The sequence below is a fragment of the Hyperolius riggenbachi genome, chromosome 10 (assembly GCF_040937935.1).
Source record: "Hyperolius riggenbachi isolate aHypRig1 chromosome 10, aHypRig1.pri, whole genome shotgun sequence".
NCBI classification, from domain to species: domain Eukaryota; kingdom Metazoa; phylum Chordata; class Amphibia; order Anura; family Hyperoliidae; genus Hyperolius; species Hyperolius riggenbachi.
In genome coordinates, this window is record NC_090655.1 from 50,700,706 (window position 1) to 50,721,076 (window position 20,371).

General features: G+C 47.8%; 1 protein-coding gene across 2 annotated transcripts in view; it reads left to right on the forward strand.

Moving 5' to 3' along the window:
• Positions 1-6,988: 6,988 nt before the first annotated feature.
• Positions 6,989-20,371, forward strand: part of USP5 (ubiquitin specific peptidase 5) — a 46,922-nt gene continuing 33,539 nt past the window's right edge. The window contains exons 1-5 of one of the 2 annotated variants that reach the window (XM_068258507.1): positions 6,989-7,156; positions 13,658-13,783; positions 16,500-16,566; positions 18,694-18,827; positions 18,972-19,117. In XM_068258507.1, the coding sequence (XP_068114608.1) occupies positions 7,049-7,156; positions 13,658-13,783; positions 16,500-16,566; positions 18,694-18,827; positions 18,972-19,117 (581 nt within the window). In that variant the 5' untranslated portion in view covers positions 6,989-7,048. The remainder of the gene's footprint in view (positions 7,157-13,657; positions 13,784-16,499; positions 16,567-18,693; positions 18,828-18,971; positions 19,118-20,371) is intronic. The other variant, XM_068258508.1, reaches the window with a different exon arrangement.

Here is a 20,371-nt window from a genome sequence, read left to right on the forward strand (position 1 = left end):
TTTAAAGTCTGAAAACCACTGCACCTGCGTTGCCGTGTCTTCGCTTCCCCTGATATCACCAGGAGCGTACTGCGCAGGCACAGACCATACTGGGCTTGCACAGTACGCTCCTGGTGATATCAGGGGAAGCAAGGACACGGCAACGCAGGCGCAGTGGTTTTCAGACTTTAAAGTCTGAAATTCCAGAAGTGAACCAGAGGCGGGGCCGGAGCATCGGTGAGTAGTTGCGCAGGCACAGAATGTCTGCGGGGGACCATTAGAAGCCCCGGGTAACTTCAACTCATTTTGCCCCGACCCCCTACAGTGTCCCTTTAAGTGGAATCATCAGGGAAAATTATAGCAAATCTGATTTACTTACCTGGGGCTTTCTCTAGCCCCTCACAGCTGTCTGTCCCACGCTGACAGCTCCGTTCACAGCCACCGGCCTGGGGTCCCCGCACAGTGCAGAGGTCCCCGCTAGGTATTGCGTCTGTGCAGTGCGCTATGGACAATGTGGGCTAGATTGACAGCGGCGCTTCACGCAGGCGCAGTAAGGATGACCTCAAGGTCCGTGCGGGGACCCCGGGCCAGCGGCTGCGAACGGAGCTATCAGCATGGGACAGACAGCTGCGAGGGGCTGGAGGAAGCCCCAGGTAAAAATCAAATTTGCTATAATTTTCCCTGATGATTCCTTGAAGTCCCCATCTCAGGTTTACATGAGGCAAATAAAATCAGATTTACTTACCTGGGGCTTCCTCCAGCCCTTAGAAACCTATGTGTCGCTCAGTGCAGCTCCACTCTCAGACAATCTCCTGGGGTCAGCTCTGTAGCGGCTGCCCCCCTGCTCCTGCACATGTACCGGGGCGCGTTGCTCGCAGTTGCGCTCTCATTGCTGGGAGCATTTTGCGCAGTACTTCCGCACCTGCACAGAACACTTCCAGCCACAGGAGTACATATGCACAAGCCGCCAACCTGCTTGGGTTGGCGGCCGCTACAGAGGCTTCCAGAAGCCGTACGGTAATGCAGGTTTGCCCTTGCATCGGGGATGCTGCGAAAATATCACTTCCGTCGCATCGCTTCCAGTCGGTATGAGAGGCCCCATAGACTAACATTGCCCTAGCGGTGGGCTGCAGTAAAAATTCTGCACATTTCAACTTCTTGGACAGCACACCTATCTTGCTTCAATGGCTGTGCAAGGTCTAGTCCGTGTGGCTAGCACAGACTTGATATAGACCAAAAGCATCACTTGACAAAGAACGGTTGTGTGACAATCCAGCCCCGCGATCCCGTCCAATCTGCTCCCGTTAGCGTACGCAGGAAGTACGGGTGCAGACGGACAACGAAGACCGGTTGCTGGATCGTCAGTGGAAAGAAAGGTTAATGCAGGGCCGGGCCGAGGCATAGGCTGGAGAGGCTCCAGCCTCAGGGCGCAGTGTAAGAGGGGGCGCAGAATTCATTTAGCTGTCATTCCTAATTGTGTTTGAAGCAGAAAGAAATAAGAAAAGTGGATACATGGCAGTGACTGCAAGCCAGATAACTACATATTAAGGTGTTGGGGAGGTTGTGGGCCCTGTGGCTCTCTTAGTCTAATAGCAATCAGTGTGTGATGGCTGGGGTGGGAGGGATGGAGGGGCGCACTTTGGTGTCTCAGCCTTGGGTGCTGGAGGACCTTGTCCCGCCTCAGGGTTAATGCGACAGAGCGTGCCAATCCCATCTAATCTGCTCCTGTTAGCATACGCAGGAAGTACGGTGAACAGACTGACAATAAATATTAAGCGCGCAGCTGCCAACGATATGTAATGGGACAGCCCCTTACCAATCTTGTATTACTAGGCCACTGTTGCCATGCAGGTCTCATGCACTAGAGACTGCTGGAGGCAAATTCACTGTGTGCGTAGTAAACGGTTAAGATTGGTTGGAGGTGCTCATACATGTACAATCCCAATTGTACACACAATCGGTAAACTAAAAATATCGATTTCGCGCTGGAAATCGGGTAAATACACTGCCACCACTCTTCGATTTGATAGGGCGAAGAGACCCCAACACTATCATAATACGGTAGCCAGCTCAATCACGTTCGACATGCTCCAGTCACCGTTCGGGGAATAGTCACTACTGACGGCTTAAAGACTGTGAGCAATGTGACGTTAAAGAAAGGTTACTGGGTCTATGTATGATGCAATCTCGATTGGATACAATCGAGAAACTAAAGTTATTGATTTCGCACACAGGAAATCGGATACTAGCTAATCCTAGAAGGAAGAAACGGTTATTTACAACCTAGCTAGCAAATCAACAATTTATAAGAAAATCATAAAACAACGCGGTAGTATGACTGACTCTTCAGAGGGCAGATTCGTTATAGCAGCAATCAGATGACCAGAACAGGCACAAAACTAAACAATAAAAATCGTTAGTTTTATTCTAACGTACACACAGCTTAATTCAGCCCACAGATAGATATACCTGTCCGGCAGAACAGATTAGTTTGAGAGAAAGAGAATAGAGATGAAAAGAAACAGAATGTCTTAATATACAGTTCAAATACCATTATTGGTAGTCCATGCGGCATTCGCAAGTCTTTGGAGGAAAGTCCAAGATGGCGGTTTTGCCATGCGGCCAGAGGCCTTGTGAGAAATCCAAAATGGAGATTTTGCTCCAGTGTCCCGCTGGCTGCCAAGATGTTATGAGGCCAGGATTTCAGGTAATGGACGCTGGACCTTTGGGTCATGTGAGTTTTGTTCCTCACTGTAGGTGGGGGGAGTTATGACATGTACAAGTCCAGCCTTGTGCAATTTTAATAAGGCAGTGCCCCCTTAGGCAGGGAGAGGTTTTTGGGCGAATTCATATTTTGCCCGCTCTCGGCATGCCCGTAGGTAATATCAAGAACCCGAATGAATATTCATAATCAGCGTAAGTGTGTGAATCTGCTAATACCAAACACGAGGAGCAGATATTACTCATAACCCATTTTCTACTTCTCCCCCTTGCAGCCTGGGTTTGGAAGTAGCTAGCTGGTCTAAACTCTCTCGGGACCTGCACCAAGTTGAACCTCAGAACTTGTGCACATTTTAGTGGCCTAGGAACTTCCTATGCCATGAATCATGAGGGAAATATGGAGAACATATGAATATTGGGTATCTCAGGGCCACATGGGGGTCAGCTGGGGGATGGATTCTCTTTGATCCTTCAGCTGAGGTAATCCTGAGAGACCCCCTGGCGTTGGCTCTATTCAAGTATGGAACTGAGTAGACACCAAGTCTGGGTGAGGGCAGTGTAGGTGTGAGATTTCTCTCTTTCTGCCTGGTTGGGGGTCCCTGAATGCCCAGGATACCCTTTGTCACGCGGAGGTGCGAAAAAACTAGGTAATTAGAGCCAGTGTGTGCTAGCAGGCAGGAAGGAGAGAGGGAAAAAAACTAGTGCATTTAAACCGAAATGTCATTTTGGTCGCTTGCAATGAAACGTGCAAGTGCGTTTGTGACTTGAATGGCGCACACGCGGTTTTCTCGGAAACCGTGTGCATCACAGGTTGATCCGTTCAAAACGGCGACAGTCCGTTATGAGCAGAATTGGGCTGCAATGAAGGCGTAACCTATACCTAAGGAGATCTTCATGCATCTCTATGGCCTAGTGCACACCAAAAACCGCTAGCAGATCCGCAAAATGCTAGCAGATTTTGAAACGCTTTTTCTTATTTTTCTGCAGCGTTTCAGCTAGCGTTTTGCGGTTTTGTGTAGCGGTTTTGGTATAGTAGATTTCATGTATTGTTACAGTAAAGCTGTTACTGAACAGCTACTGTAACAAAAAACGCCTGGCAAACCGCTCTGAAGTGCCGTTTTTCAGAGCAGTTTGCGGTTTTCCTATACTTAACATTGAGGCAGAAACGCATCCGCAATCCAAAATCTGCAGCAGCCCGGGAGTATGCGTTTCTGCAAAACGCCTCCCGCTCTGGTGTGCACCAGCCCATTGAAATACATTACCCTAGCGGATCCGCACCCGCAAGCAGATCGCAAACAGCAGCGGACACGCTCCGGTGTGCACTAGGCCTATGAGAAGGTTCATATCAGCACGTTGCATCCGCTTAAGGAGCTTAACAAATTCTACTGTAGGTTCAAGTACCAATGCAACCATCCAAAAGACCAGGCAATCACATCCACACCCAATGAATTCCCCCCCACCATCTTCCCACGCTGGCTGAGCCCCCCGCCAGCACTGGTAGCTGTCCAGGAGGCATATGTACTATAGCACCTCCAGAGGCTAAACCCCAGGTAAGCTTCAGTCAAAAAACTAGAAAAGCCACAGGGCTAGATGGAATATCCTCAACCAGCCTGAGAACTTGTGCAAATCAGCTGGCCCTTGTCCTTACCTCCATATTTAACAAATCCCTGTCGATGGGCAAAGTTCCCGCCTGCTTTAAAAAACTACCATCATACCAATCACAAAAAATCCAGGAGTCATGGATCTAAACAACTACAGGCCTGTTGCCCTAATACCAACCATCATGAAGACCTTCAAAAGACTGGTTCTCACCCATCTGAAGTGGCACAATGCCTATCACCTAGATCCTCTCCAATTTACATATTGAGCAAATAAATCCATAGAGAACGACATTAATATCAGTCTGGCGTGAATCACAAGAAAGAAAGAAAAGGACCAAGTTTTAAATCCTTTGTAAGTTGAATTCTTGGGGAGGTGTCATGGTCACTTACATGTTCGGTTGGGGCAGCTGTCACATATGGGTATCTCTGCGCGCCAAGATGCCCCTTCTGTAAGTTGAGGAGCATAGCAGTGTGTGTGGATGTTTGGCATAGTGCATATGGGGTCCCAGGCCAAAAGGTGCTAATCTTATGTGCTTGCCCTGGCATTCGCGTAAGCGTGATTGTGCTTGTACACTTACGCGCCAAAAGGCCAATATAAACCGAAGCATGCCACTTGCTGTAGTATTGAAGCTAGCGTGTTCCCGTGACTTGATTTGTATCTGTTCTGCTTTTCTGTCTTGATGCTGAACCTGGCCTGAGTACTGGATCCATTGCTGACATCTGATTTGTTCGATTTCCCGCTCTTACACCGACTTTAGCTTGTCTGAGGACCCAATCTACTGCAGACTCCTGCTTTGCTTGACTACCTGTTCTGTTGCCGACCTCTGCTTGTGCAACCATCCACACCTCTGCTGAACATTGGAGTTTAACACCCTCCTTGGATGGTGTGTGCTGTATCTGCAACTACTGTATACTTACTGAAGTGAGTCCAACCTGCCTGCTGGCCAACCTTCTAGTGACTACTTAATCTGCCACTGAAGTACTACGCATCTGGAACTCGCTACCAGCCCTCCTGCAATTTATCATCTAGTGCATCCTGTTCCAACTCCAGGAATCACAGGTGACGGTTTGCAAGAGTAGCTTTTCCTATCTCATCGGTCTCCGAGGAACCAGGTACATGCCCCCTTGTACATTGACAGGAGGACGCTTGATTTATAACCTGAAATTCTAAGGTTTACTTGAATACACCGCAGCTAAGTCTAAACTGTCACCTGCAATAATCCAGAGTTATAATTGTCTCCCAAAATTGCTGTTTCCAGTAATTTAAGTGACAATTTAGGAATACTGTGCAAAGGCACCACTGAGTTATAAACGGGCATCCTGCTGTGTTCTATGGAAATGGGAGTGCTGAATAGAGTTTATTTATGCTAGTGATCTGACATGGCGGATTACAGAATGATGTACTCATGCTACACTTTTAAGGTGCCCATACATCTATCGACTTGGCCTGTGATCAATCTTCCGATTTGATAATTATCGAATCGGATGAAAATCGGTGGTTGCCAGAGTAACGTGAGTGCGTGACTGGATGAAGGACAGCGCCTGGAGCCAGCGGCAGACAAATGGCGGACACGGACAGGTAATATATAGTGCACTGGGCACAGGAGGGGGGGCAACATCGGGCCAGCGAGGTGGCAAAAGCAGAGTCACAAGGCCGATTCCGCATAGATTTCACCATGAGACAGACCTCTCTCTATGGCCTGGTGCACACCGAGCGGTTTTTGAAGCGATCCGCAAACCGCTTCCGCCTGGGAAAACGCTTGGCTAATGTATTTCAATGGGATGGTGCACACCGGCGGTTTGAGGTTTTTAACAAATTGTAAACGTGGGTCCTGCAGCACTTTTGCGGTTTGCAGAAGCGTTTCTGCCTCAATGTAAAGTATAGCAAACGCTCAAACCGCTCTGGAAAACGCTAGATCAGAGCAGTTTTCCAGGCGTTTTTGTTACAGAAGCTGTTCAGTAACAGCTTTTACTGTAACAATATTTGTAATTAAAAAACGTCTCTAAACATGCCTAGAATCGCTGATTTCTGCTCCAAAAACCCCTAGCGTTTTGAGGCTCTGTTAGCGGTTTTGGTGTGCACTGGCCCTTACTCTAATCATATTATGCTGGGCATACACGGCTCGAGAACGCGCCGGTATCAAGCCAGCGGCTCGATGCCGGCGCGTCACCGCTCGTCCGCGCAGATCGATTCCCGCTCGTCCCTGCAAATAATCAGTGTTTCGTTTGCTCCCATTGTTCTCCCCGACGATATTGAGCGCAGAATCGATCTGGCAGGGTATCGGACAGGTTGCCCAGCATTAGATTACAGAGATATTTGTCTGTTGGTCGACTCTGCCCATCATCGCTAGATGTATGGGCAACCTTTACCTGACATGATCACCAACAACCATCTCAGGCACTGACTGATTGTTTCTGACGATTAAAATCTAGTATGTGTACTTAGCTTCACAGCGCAGTACTGCCCAATTCCCTGCTCTGCTCGTGAGTGACAGGTTCTCAATAACCTGCTGTCATTGTTCTGAATCTGTACTGTCATTGTTCTAGGCGCATGCGTACTGCTCCCACCATCATCCTCGCCTACGCTCCGCGCGTGCGTACTCTGCACTCCAGAATGCGGCCCATGTGCTCCGCGCGTGCGCATTGTGTGCAGGGCCGCGCGATCAGCCCTGCTACCAGCGAGTCTACGGGACAGAGCGTCACCGGAAGCGGAAAGAAGGCGCAGTCAGGCTGCAGGAGCCGGAGTCATGGTGGACGTAAAGGAGGCACTGGTGTCCGTACTGCCGACTATCCGCGTCCCCCGAGCCGGAGACCGAGTACATAAGGAGGAGTGCGCCTTCTCCTTCCAGACCACGGTGTGTGGCCTCTGTATATTGTATAAATATTGAGTGTGTGTTGACAGCCCTCTCCCCTGTACTCCTCTATACTCAGCTATGTACACTGCTCTGCAAGCCAGAGTCTGATCAGTGTGCTGTACTATTTATATATACTTTGTGTATGTGCTGTCAGGCATATCCTGACTGTGGCCCTATAGACAGAGCAGTATACACTGACTATAGAGGCCTGGTATGTGACCTGTGCCACCTGCATACAGTATATATAGTGTAGGTGCTGTCAGCCATCTCCTCTGTACCTCTATATACAGAGCACAATGCTCTGACTATAGAGACCTGGTACTAGCCTAATGCCACTTGCATACAGATGTGTATTGTATGTGCTGCCAGCCATTTCCTCTGTACATGCAGAGCAGTCTACACTGACTATAGAGGAGTTTGTATGTTTTCCCTGTGTTTGTGGGGAGGGGGTCCTCTGGGCACACTGGGTTTCCTCCAGGCACCCTGGTTTTCTCCCTCATCCCAAAAACATACAGATAAGTTATTTGGCTTCCCCCTAAATTGGAACTAGACCAGTGTTCCCCAACCCTATCCTCAATGCCCACCAACACTGCATGATTTGTATAAATCCACAGAAGTAGTTAATAAACTTTGCTGCAATACTAACAGGGGCATTGCTTGGATCCTAAGAGATCAGGGGCATTTTTGGGCACTCCAGCTGGAAAATGGGTGTGGTCATGCACCAGAATGTGGGTGAAGCCAAATTTACATGAACTTAACATCAGTCTAACTAGTTCTGCCCAGCAAAATGTTGGAGACATCCTCTGTAGCTGGCGATTCTCCCCCTAGCATCTTAGTATCAGACACTAGATGCTTTAGCATCTGATTCATTTTCATGGGAGAAGCCTAGGCGAGAATATGTCTACAGAATCTGGAGACCAAGCGACCGGAGGTGAGTACTGCTGCCTGTGGGACATCCGGGGCATCCTAGAATACATCCATGACAGGTGCCACTGATCTTTGGGGCTAGCAACGCCCCTGCTAATTACCTCACCTGTGATTGTGTGTGGTTTACAGCAAAACATGTACTGTTGGTGGGCCTTGAGGACAGGGTTGGGTAACTCTGCCCTAGACTACAATGGACCATATGACTGGCAGAGATTATATTATAAGCCCCTCTGAAGGACAGTTAATGACAAGACTATGTACAGGGGTGCGGAAGCTGTCTTAAAGCAGCAGGGAAAGTTATAATATCTATACATAAAAAAAGAACATATATAAGTAGATACATAATTGTTCTACTTACATAACGTATTGTGCTGTCCTTATTTTGATTTCAGTAAATTTTATATAGTAAATAAAGAGAAAACTATTCCAGGCATTTCCATATTTATTGCCTCTGACTGAAGCCAATTGTGATGGCATTTCCTACCTTACTTTTTTTTTCTTCTGTCTGAAATGTATTCATTGCTAGCCCTCCTCCCATGTGAGCTCTGTAGAAACATCACTGTCATATCTAGCTTGCTTTGTAAACGTGTGAGTACAGCATAGGTCACATTTCAGCAGCTTTTGCAGAGGTGTAATTCCTTTTCAGCCTTGTCACACTGAACTGCCCTCAGCCAATCAGGGAGGATCAGGAATGTGGGAAGGGAAATAACAAACTTCCCTCTCCCCGGAAATGTACAAAATAGAGCCAGGCTGAGTCAGATACAATTCGTTACAGTAGAAACATTGGCACTAGTTTAGTTAGGGAACCCAACAGGAAACCTCATAGGGAACAGTTCTCCAATCACAGCACCCTCTACAGCACGAAGCATTGCGATTGGTTGAATAGTGTGGGCGTAGTTTACTACAACCTAGCAGTTCATGAGTGTGCTGTTCATCCAATCATGTTAGCAGATGTACCCTATGAGGTTTCCTGTTGGGTCCCCTAAAGTAGACTAGAGCCAAAACATTTATGATTACATTGGAATACTTGCACTGCAGGGTCAGGATAGAGACAGAGCAGTGGGCAAATGGAATTTGATTTCATGGCAGACAATCCCACTTCAACAGTTGCAGCCCTGAGGAGAAACCGTTCAAATTAGCCAGTGGAGACCACAGTGGTGGCCAAAAAATGATTGGATACTTATTTGCAGATTACATGACAGATCAGTGATCTAGAAGTAAATTAGCACTAACTTTTGTTTATAAGCACATCTATAGCATATAATAGGTTTCCATTAATTTGACTGGTTTGATCAAGCAATGTTTACATTCGTGACAGGCAGTTCTGCTATATGTAGTGCCTGTACAGGCCAAAGCCTGGTGTGTTCTCTATATGTCTGAATATTACCCAACTTCTCCTACTCCAATGTAATGGCATTTATGCTCCTACAAGCCAGAGACAAGTGTGTATTCTATATAATATCTATAAACTGTGTATAGATGTCCTGGCCCTCTCCTGTATTCTACCATATATATATTTAATGTTTTGCATTGATTTTCCCCTGAAGACTATTAGAGATTCTGTGTTCTCCCCAGGCTCTTTTAGCCGGGTGCTCCACCCGGCTAGTTTTGGTGACCACCCGGCTGTCATCGGCTCATCTTCTCCTCTGCTGTATGCAGAGAAGAGCTGGCCCTGCATTCTGTTATCACGCCCCACCCGGCTACTTTTTCTTGCCACCCGGCTACTTTTTCATGCCACCCAGCTGGAAAAAAAATTCTGGGGAGAACACTGAGATTCCTCTAGAACCTGCCAGCCGGAACCACTCCCTCACCAATGACTCAAGAGGGAGAATGTTGAGTGATAGGTCAGCTTTGTCCCCTCCCACATCGAGATTGGTGTATGGCAATGTGGCCTTACCCACTTATCAGAAAGCGTCTCTACTAGAGGATGAGATAAATGCAGTAGTAATATTTATTTGAACACACTGCTAATCGGGCTGTGAGACGGAGTGTGGACCGCATTGGTGACTGGCAGTGTGAGCTGGAGGAAGTGCATCATCAGTGCCAACCAGAAGCGTGTAATAAAACTACAGTGAATGGAGTACTGTCAGGCAGCTGCTGGAGGAGGCGGCGGGCCCTAGGACAATCTGCATGGAGTTTGAATGTTCTTGTGTCTGCATGGGTTTTCTCCAGGCATACCTATGAAACTGGCATCGGGAGATTTGGGCGCAGGGTAAAGCCGTTAAAAGGCTTACCCTGCACAAGTCCTGGCGGCATTAATTACTATTCCCCCTCCAGGCTGCCATGGAGAGTGGGGTAAGACGGAATTCAGCTTCCAGCTATTGCTGTCGGCCGAATTACAGTGTAATTTGTGCCCCACCTTCTAACCCCACCCAAATTACGCTGCTATAGCCGTCATTCCTATTACGGCCTATGGTGGCACCGGCTGTGCCCAAATCTCCTGACCTGTTTTTACGGCTCTTTTTCTCCAGGCATTCCAGTTAAAGCAAATCTGTGATGAAATTAACCTCCCTGGCGGTAATTCCGAGTGTAGCTCGGGTTAGCCGCCAGGAGCTCAATGCAGAGTATAGCATCGATAGCCGTTCTCCTTCCTGTTCTCCGAGGCTCTGAATAACTGGTGAGATCGCCATCATCGATTTTACCACATAGTTACAGCACCACCCGGAGGACGGAGGTAAAATTGCAGCTCTGGAGCCCAGGTAGGTAAGTGAGAGCAGGGGCTGCTGCAGAGACTCTGGAGGCATGATTTTTCCTGATTTTGGGGTCTGAAACATTTTAAAAAGACCCTAAAATATGGAAATAATCATACCGCTAAGGAGGTTAGAAAAAAACCAAAAAGTCAGTTACTTGCCTATGGAGAGGGATCTCGTAGAGCTTTCTGTGTCCTAAATCGGTGTCTGCGTTCCAGTGCTGTCACCGGTTCAAATTTGCTGCCTCCTCGGAAGACCTCGGAAGCACTCATGTCCCCTAGTGGTCCCGAAGATGGGCCGCTCTGCACTGTGCATGCGCAATACGGAGCCACCCGTCTTCAGACGCGCTCATGTCCCCTAGTGCTCCCGAAGATGGGCCGCTCCACACTGTGCATGCGCAATATGAAGCCACCCATCTTCAGACGCGCTCATATCCCCTAGTGCTCCCGAAGATGGGCCGCACTGTGCATGTGTAATATGGAGCCACCCGTCTTCAGACGCGCTCATATCCCCTAGTGCTCCCGAAGATGGGCCGCACTGTGCATGTGTAATATGGAGCCACCCGTCTTCAGACACGCTCATATCCCCTAGTGCTCCCGAAGATGGGCCGCTCCGCACTGTGCATGCGCAATACGGAGCCACCCGTCTTCAGACGCGCTCATATCCCCTAGTGCTCCCGAAGATGGGCTGCTCCGCACTGTGCATGCGCAATACGGAGCCACCCGTCTTCAGACGCGCTCATATCCCTTAGTGCTCCCGAAGATGGGCCGCACTGTGCATGTGTAATATGGAGCCACCCGTCTTCAGACACGCTCATATCCCCTAGTGCTCCCGAAGATGGGCCGCTCCGCACTGTGCATGCGCAATACGGAGCCACCCGTCTTCAGACGCGCTCATATCCCCTAGTGCTCCCGAAGATGGGCTGCTCCCCACTGTGCATGCGCAATACGGAGCCACCCGTCTTCAGACGCGCTCATATCCCCTAGTGCTCCCGAAGATGGGCTGCTCCCCACTGTGCATGCGCAATACGGAGCCACCCGTCTTCAGACGCGCTCATATCCCCTAGTGCTCCCGAAGATGGGCCGCTCCGCACTGTGCATGCGCAATACGGAGCCACCCGTCTTCAGACGCACTCATGTCCCCTAGTGCTCCCGAAGATGGGCCGCTCCGCACTGTGCATGCGCAATACGGAGCACCCATCTTCTGACACACTCGTGGACACAAATGCTTATGAAGCCCTCTGAGGATCCCAAAGGGCATATTTGACCAGTTGGTTGAATTCCTGCAAGGGGGTTGAGCGAGGCCCAGTAAGGCTCTATAGGATCCAGAGCCCTCCCTCTCCTTAGTTGAGTTTTTTTTTTTTCTTTGCTTCAGTATCATTTTAAGTGCCCACAAAGCACTGCAGAAGGTAATATATAAATGCGCAATAATAATAGGTGAGTTTGAAGAGATGAAGTTGGTTTAACCTCCCTAGCGGTATGATTACTTCCGGATGTTACGGTCTAAAAGCGGTGCAATTTTTTCACAATCTTTTAGACCTTTAAATTGGTTCTGTGTAGGTTAAAAAGTAAAACAAGCTGACACTTATCTGGGGCTTCTATCAGCCCCCTGCAGCGGTAATGCTCCGCGCCCTCCTCTCTCCATGCGCTGTTCCCTGCCGCCAGCACTGGGCATTATTTATCTGACGACAGACGAATAATGCGCGCTCCCGTTCACGTCATCTGGAGCTTACTGCGCAGGCGCAGTAAAGAGTTTTCTTGTGCGCAGTAAGCTCTAATCACGCGTGCGGAAGTGAGAACTCAGCCACACAGCCGCAGTGTAATCACTCGCGTGATTACACAGGGACCGGCGGCGGGGAACAGCACATCAGGAGAGGACGGCGCGGGATATTACCGCTGCAGGGGGCTGATAGAAGCCCCAGGTAAGTGTCAGCTTGTTTTACTTTTTAACCTACACAGAACTCCTTTAAAGCAAGGGGGAAAAAAATCATAGGGCTAGAGAGATCTGTGGCAGCCCTGCACATTACTCACCTCCCCTGGATCCAGTGCTGGAAATCTCCCTCTGTCCACCGGGTGGCACTCTACCAGTTTAACCCCTATAGTGAGATTGTTGTCATGAGGACAGACGGCAATCTCACCAGAGGGATCAAGAGCCTTTCGAGGACTGGAAGATGACTGGCTGCCAGCATCTGTATCAGAGAAAGGTGAGCTACAAACAGCCCACTGCACATAGTCTCTGCATATACCCTCCAGCGGCTACCCCAAGTCAGGCTCAGGATTACCGCTCTGAACTGCAGGTTTTCTGCCTCAGCCTGACTTGGGAGTTACCACTAAGCAGGTTAATCTATCAATGGCTTAGCAAACCATTTCTACTGCTAAATACAGTGCATCCTGTGGCCAGACAATACTTTATACTTTAAAGAGGAACTCCAGTGAAAATAATGTAATAATAAAAAGTGCTTCATTTTTACAATAATTATGTATAAATGATTTAGTCAGTGTTTGCTCATTGTAAAATCTTTCCTCTCCCCGATTTACATTCTGACATTTATTACATGGTGACATTTTTACTGTGGGCAGGTTATGTAGCTGCTGCTAGCTCTTTTGGCTGTTAGAGACAGCTGTAAATAGCGAATTCCTGTCTGTGAACCTTGTTACATGGTAACAAACGGCCAAAAGTACCGCGGTAATCAGAGCTTCTTGTGGGAGGGGTTTCAGCACAAAATCAGTCATACAGCGCCCCCTGATGGTATGTTTGTGAAAAGCAATATATTTCTTATGCAAAAGGGGGTATCAGCTACTGATTGGGATAAAGTTCAATTCTTGGTTGGAGTTTCTCTTTAAATTAATGCATATTGTAACCACTGTGTCATCTTGGTTTACAGGAATCCGATGGAGGTCTGTATATCTGCATGAACACGTTCCTGGGATTTGGCAGAACCTATGTAGAACGACACTACAATAAGACAGGCCAGCGCGCCTTCCTGCAGCTCAAGAGGACCCCCAAACCAGTAAGAGCAGTTAAAATGCAGCTAAATGGCAGCGGTAGTAACACCATGTGCTTGATTCAAAAAGCGGTGCTAACAGTTAGCACGCTGGTGAAAGGCCCTTTATCACGCCTAAACTCAGTTTAGGTATGATAAGTTTATGCGTGATAACTATAGCACCAACTGGGTTAGCACCGCAGTGCACAGCTGATCAAAAGTTTTGCGCTAGCAAAGTCTGGTGCACTTCGCATAGTTTAATGGCGCTGCTTTGCACACGATCTAAACTTATCACGCCTAAACTTATCACGCCTAAACTGGCTTTTCACCAGTGTGGTGCAATGGTTATCACGCCTAAAGTCTCTAACTGGGTTAGTACCGCTTTGTGAATCGAGCCCCATGAGTGTCAAGTGGTGGCAAAAACCCAGGCCTGTAGAGTCGGTACAAAAATCATCCGACTCCTCAGTTTATTGAAACGACCGACTCCCAGTACCCAAAATTGCTCCTACTCCACAGCCCTGGAAAAACCATCTCATGCCGCATCTCAGCATGGCAAGCTCAGATGCAATCTCATGGGGGGTGGGGGGGTCTGTCCCCAGCACAAGCAAGCACTCGGCCGGCAAATGGGAGCAGCTGACAGGCGGTGAATGCACCGCCTGCCAGCTGCCCATGGAAAAGAGGCCTAAATAATGTCAACTTTGTAGTAGTCACTCCACCCAAAGCCAATATTTACAGAGTATGGCAGAGTATGGAAAGTTTAGCTCCTAGTAAATATAATATGTCCTGGTGAAATCCAGAAAACTGCTTCCAAAACCTCCCAGCTTTGTTCCCCACTACGACATCGTATTGCTGTGCTCAAAGCATAACCAAGCAGTGCGGCTGCTTATTACACACCCCGACTGCACTAGAAGGGCTCTAGGACTCCAGCTCCATTGCAATTGGTTGAAATCTGCTCGGGACGTGGCTATTTGCAGCTCACTAGGAGCCATATAACATTAACATTTCTATTGGTTTTCTGCTAGTCTTCTCCTAGGAGATAATTTTTGCTCTTCAATGTAGAATAACTGTTCAGTACTTTGCAATTGACCTAGTACTATCATAAAGTTTGAAATTATCAACTAGGAGAAAACTCAGGAGAAAAAGTGAATTGCATATGAGCCCAGTTGTTTTCAGGCATGATGCAGCCAGGAGGTCAGGTAACAGTGGATATCGTTGGTGAACTTGGTTGAGCTCAGTAAAGCCCATTATCAAATCACTGATAGTTGATGGTAAGGTTGTGTAGCTTTTAACCAGCCGCTTTACTATTTTATATTTTTACTTAAATACTCAGGTAGCAGTTGTTTAGGGTTAGCTGCAGGTCTTGTAAACTGGTAGTGTGTTGCAGCTGTGCAGAAGCAACTGGTAGTGTACCTCAGTTCATAGAGAAGCATTTGAAAGGGTCTCCTCTGTGCCTGGTATGGTGTACTGGGTTAAGGGCTCTGCCTCTGACACAGGAGACCGGGGTTTGAATCTCGGCTCTGCCTGTTCAGTAAGCCAGCACCTATTCAGTAGGAGACCTTGGGCAAGTCTCCCTAACACTGCTACTGCCTATAGAGTGCGCCCTAGTGGCTGCTGCTCTGGTGCTTTGAGTCCGGAAGAAGAAAAGCGCAATATAAAGGTTTTTTTTTTGTGGTAGTTTGATATCTCAACTGTGCAGAAGCACCTGGTATCATGATGTCGTAGGGCTCTTTCACACCAGAGCACGTTTTCTGCGGTGTAACGCAAAGTCGAAACTTTGCATTAACCAAGGTAAAATGAAAGTCCATAGACTTTCATTTTACCTTTCACACCCGACGCTGCTTTCCGGTGCGTTGCGGTTTGACGCACCCGGGAGCTCTTAATCGTTGAGAGCTGGCGTTTTGCCATCGGGTGAATTAAAGCTGCCGCCGATGATTGCGTCGCACCACAACATCCCGATGAGCTATTGCTGGTGGCCGAATTACAGTGCTTTAAAAGTTAACTTTAGTTCCGTCTTCTGACTGTTTTGAAGTTACTCACTGAGCGCCGCTTTAGCCATAATTCCTATTACGGTCTATGGTGGTGCCGGGGACACCCAACTCTCCTGCGCGCTAAATGGTGTGCTCGCCCTATAGGGGCTTTGCAGAGGCACCTGTGTTAGTATGCTTAGGGCTGTGCAGAAGTACCAGGCAATGGGCTTGATTCACTATGCGGTGCTAACCTACTTAGCACGCCTCTTTAGGCGCGCTAACCAGGGTGCTAAGTAGGTTAGCACCGGTTTTCTCAATCAGATCGCACGCTAAGTACCGCACGCAAACTCTTATGCGCGTGCTAAGTCCCATAGGCTTTAATGGGCACTTCACGCGGAGTGCCCTGCGCTCTGTCTAGTGCACGCGTAAAGTTTTGCACGCGTAAAGTTTTTTGCGCGCGAAAAGCTCGTTTAGACGTGCTAAGGGGGTTTTCACAGGCGTGCTAACAGTTAGCACCGCTTTGTGAATCAAGCCCAATGTATCCTGGCTGCAAAAATTGACTTTTTAACTAAATATCTGTCTCCACCGCCTAACTATAATACATACACATTCATGTAAATTATCTTCATTGGTTTGCATGCAAAAAATTCGTATAAAAAGAAAGAAAAAAAAAAAGGAATCTTATGTGAAAATTCACAAAATGCAGAATCACAAATATGAGAAATAGTGTGAAGCCGCCCTTGGTGAACCTCTGACTCAGTGTTTGTCTTCTGCAGAAATCAGATGATTCCAGTTCCAATACGGGAGATCCGCCTCGCAAGAAACCAACTCGCCTGGCTATTGGTAAGATTTCACAACCTCCAGCCGGGGCATAGGAGATAGGACAACTGAAGAGGGAGGGATATGGAGGCTGCTGTATTTATTTCCTTTTAAACAATACCACTTGCCTTGGCTATCCTGCTGATCTATTTGGCTGCAGTAGTGTCTGAATCACACAAGAAACAAGCATACAACTAATCTTGTCAGATCTGACAATAATGTCAGAAATCTGATCGGCTGCATGCTTGTTCATGGTCTACAGCCAAACAATTGGTATTGTTTAACAGGAAATAAATTTGGCATCCTCCACATCCCTCTCACTTCAGTTCTCTGAGGTTAAGTTGTCCTGGCAATGAGTCACATAAGGAAAAGAGTTGGGTCCCGAGGAAAATCAAGTATTTTTGTGCACGTCAGTGTGGATGGGATGTAGGTTAAAGCGGACCAAAACCAAACATTTTTTTAATTCAAAATATTTAGTTGCTTCACTCTGACACATGCAAAGATAAATAAACACTCCTTCAAGTCTATGAGCATTTCAGTGCATGCTTTTCACCCTTCTCTTTTCATAACTAGGGTTATACGGGTGGCAGCCATTACTTCTGAGCTTAGTAGGTTTTAGATCATGGGTGTGTTTGTCATCAGCTACCCTCCCTCACAGGGGCGTCATCTATGTGAAATCTCACACAAGAAGAGATCACTTCCCCATGACATAATCAGTAGCAGCCTGTGTTTTGTTTTTGTTTTTTTTTATCTCCTCCACCATTCTGCCGGATTTTGTCCCAGCAATATGAAAGGAAGGGAGGGGTTCCTCCAATAAATGTAAAATATTTCATATTTGTCTTCATGCAGCTGAAAAAAGGCTGCTATTTATTATTATAATTTAGAAAATAGATTTTATTTCCGAAATCTTGTATTTTTAGTTTGGGTCCACTTTAAGAGAAAAACCCCTGAAATAGTGACATGCAACTGTAAACTTTAAAAAGAGTTAGAATATTTGACAGGCTTTTATTTCTGTCTATACTGGCGGTGGTTTGACAGGAAGTGACTAAAGGCCCGCTCACACTGCAGTAAAAAACGCAGTGGTTTCCTGAATGCAAAATCGGACAGTGAACGCATCCTAGTTTTTTAATAGAACGTGTTCACTCTGTCAATCAGAGCGCAAATGCAGCACAGACTGCCTGGACCAAAAATGCAAAATCCTGACCTGGCTCCTTTTCAAGCAACTGTATCGAGATTGCGCCGTAAAGCAGAAGCAGTTGAAGACTGTTGGAATGGACAGGGGTCCTTTCCCACTAGACTGGTCACCGCATCTGTCGTGTAGATTCGATTCCGCCGCCGCTGACAACCCCGCCTTTTGGTCCAAAGCAGATCGGAGCCCAGCAGAAGCATGGGGCACACCATTGGTTTGCAAATAAAAAGCTATGAGAATCCTGCTTCAACATGGAATATGCTCATTGGTGCATGGTCGACCAATGAGAATCCTTCCTGTTGCTAGGTAGGACTGCAACTGATTTTTTTACAATCCGACTGGGGGCCCCATGCATCTGCCGGGCTCTGATCGGTTTGGGGACGACCGGAAGTACAGGTGGCAGCACAAAAGGAGCAGATGCAAAATGGCAGGTACGTGAACAACTCATTTCAGCGTTGTAGTGTGTACCGGCCTTAAAGGACAACTGTAGGGAGGCTGCCATGTTTTTTTTTTTCCTTTTGTGCAATAGCAGATGCCTACCTGTCCTGCTGATCCTCTGTCTCTAATACTTTTAGCCATAGACCCTGAAGAAGCATGCAGCAGATCAGGTGTTTCCGACATTAATGACGGAACTGACAAGATTAGCTGCATGCTTGTTTCTGGTGTTATTCAGACATTACTACATACAAATAGATCAGCAGGGCTTCCAGGCAACTGGTATTGCTTAAGGGGGAATAAATATGGCAGCCTCTATATACCTCTCCCTACAGTTGTCCTTTAATCTCCTCAAGAAACAGTGTTTTAAAGCTGCCTGTACCCCTGCCTGAGATGGACTGAAGTTAGACTATGTTTTTCTGCTCTGCTCAGGACTGTGGCCAGTGATCATGATTGTGTCTTGTGTTTACCTTCCCTCTTCTGGCTGTCTTGTAATTCTCCCCCTCACTTCCCCCCTCTCTTTTCAGGCATGGAAGGTGGGTTTGACATGAGCGATGAGCAGTGTGAGTATGAGGAAGAAGTGAAGCTGGTCATTTTGCCGGAGTTCCTGGAGATCGAGCGGGATGCGCTGTCTACTCTACCAGAGATGGTCAGGGACCGGGTGGGTAATGCGAGGTGTGTGAGGTGGGGCGGGGGGACCTTCAGTTGTAAATGCAGGGACCTGTAGAGGGAAGTGTGGATCAATATTTAATGTATCTAGTCTCTGAATGGTAACGCCTATTTCTGACTTTTCCTACCTTTCCAGGTATCCACTGCCATAGACGCTATCTTGGCTGCAGACTCAGCATCCCGTAAGCAGGAAATCCAGGCATGGGATGGGGAGGTGAGGCAGGTCTCCAAACACGCCTTCAACCTGCAGCAGCTGGAGGGGGTACCACGCATCCCTCCCTGGTAAGAATTCAGCGTCCATACTGACACTTAGGAGGTAACAGAGACCATGCAGTTTCGGACTCTCCCTAGGAGGTGCAGTTTTGAGCAGAGGAATAAAGGTGGCCATACACTGGTCGATTTGCCATCAGATTCGACCAACAGATAGATCCCTCTCTGATCGAATCTGATCAGAGAGGGATCGTATGGCCACCTTTACTGCAAACAGATTGTGAACCGATTTCAGCCTGAAACCGTCCACAATCTGTGGTGGTGCTGCCGCCGCTTCCCCACCCCCGCATACATTACCTGCTTCGCCGTCGCGAATCCCCGCTGTCACTGCTGTCTTCTCCTCTCTGGTCTGGTCTCCGGCATGCTTCACTTCTTCCTGCCCGGCAGGATGTTTAAACAGTAGAGCGCCCTCTACTATTTAAACTTTATGCCGGGCAGGAAGAAGTGAAGCATGCCGAAGACCAGACCAGAGAGGAGAAGACAGCAGTGAGCGGGGATTCGCGCCGGCCAGAGCAGGTAATGTATACCCGCTGTATTGCGTCGGTCGTCAGCGACGCACTCCCGACCCGCCGGCGACCGAGAAAAATCTTCAGCACGGATGGGTCAACGGGAATCGACGGGAACGATCGATTTCCCGATCATTCTGTCAGCGGTGTGTGCGGCGATTTCACAGCCGTTTCGATCACTGTAATCGAAACGGCTGTATATCGGCGGGAAAATCGTTAGGTGTATGGGCCCCTTAAGATAAAATTACCTCCATTATCTCTCCCTGTTCCCACAATCCCTCAGCTTTTAATACCTCTGCAGGTGTCCCGTATGCTTCTCGATCCCTTTTTGTTGATTGTAGCATTGTATGTGCTTGACTGAAGCCCTTTTCCAGTAAGCACATATCCCTCCCATTGTTTACTCTATATCTCTATATATCAAGAAGTTTCTCTCTTAACACACACACACACACTCTCCCCCTCTCTTTTTTTCTCTCTCTCACGCCCTTCTCCACCCCCCCCCCCCCCACACACACACACACACACACACACATCTTTCATCTCTCTCTACCTCCCTTTCCCAACTTTCTTCTTCTCCACCGTCATCTTTCTGTTTCTCCTATTCATCACACCCTCCTCATTCATTTTTTTTTCTTTCTCTCCCTTACCCCAATGCACCTACTTCCTTTTTTGCTATCGCCTCCTCTCCTCCCTCTCAATTTGTCTCCACCATTCAATCGCTTGTTCTCTTTTCTTCTTTCTCTCTCCCCCTGTCTCTTCC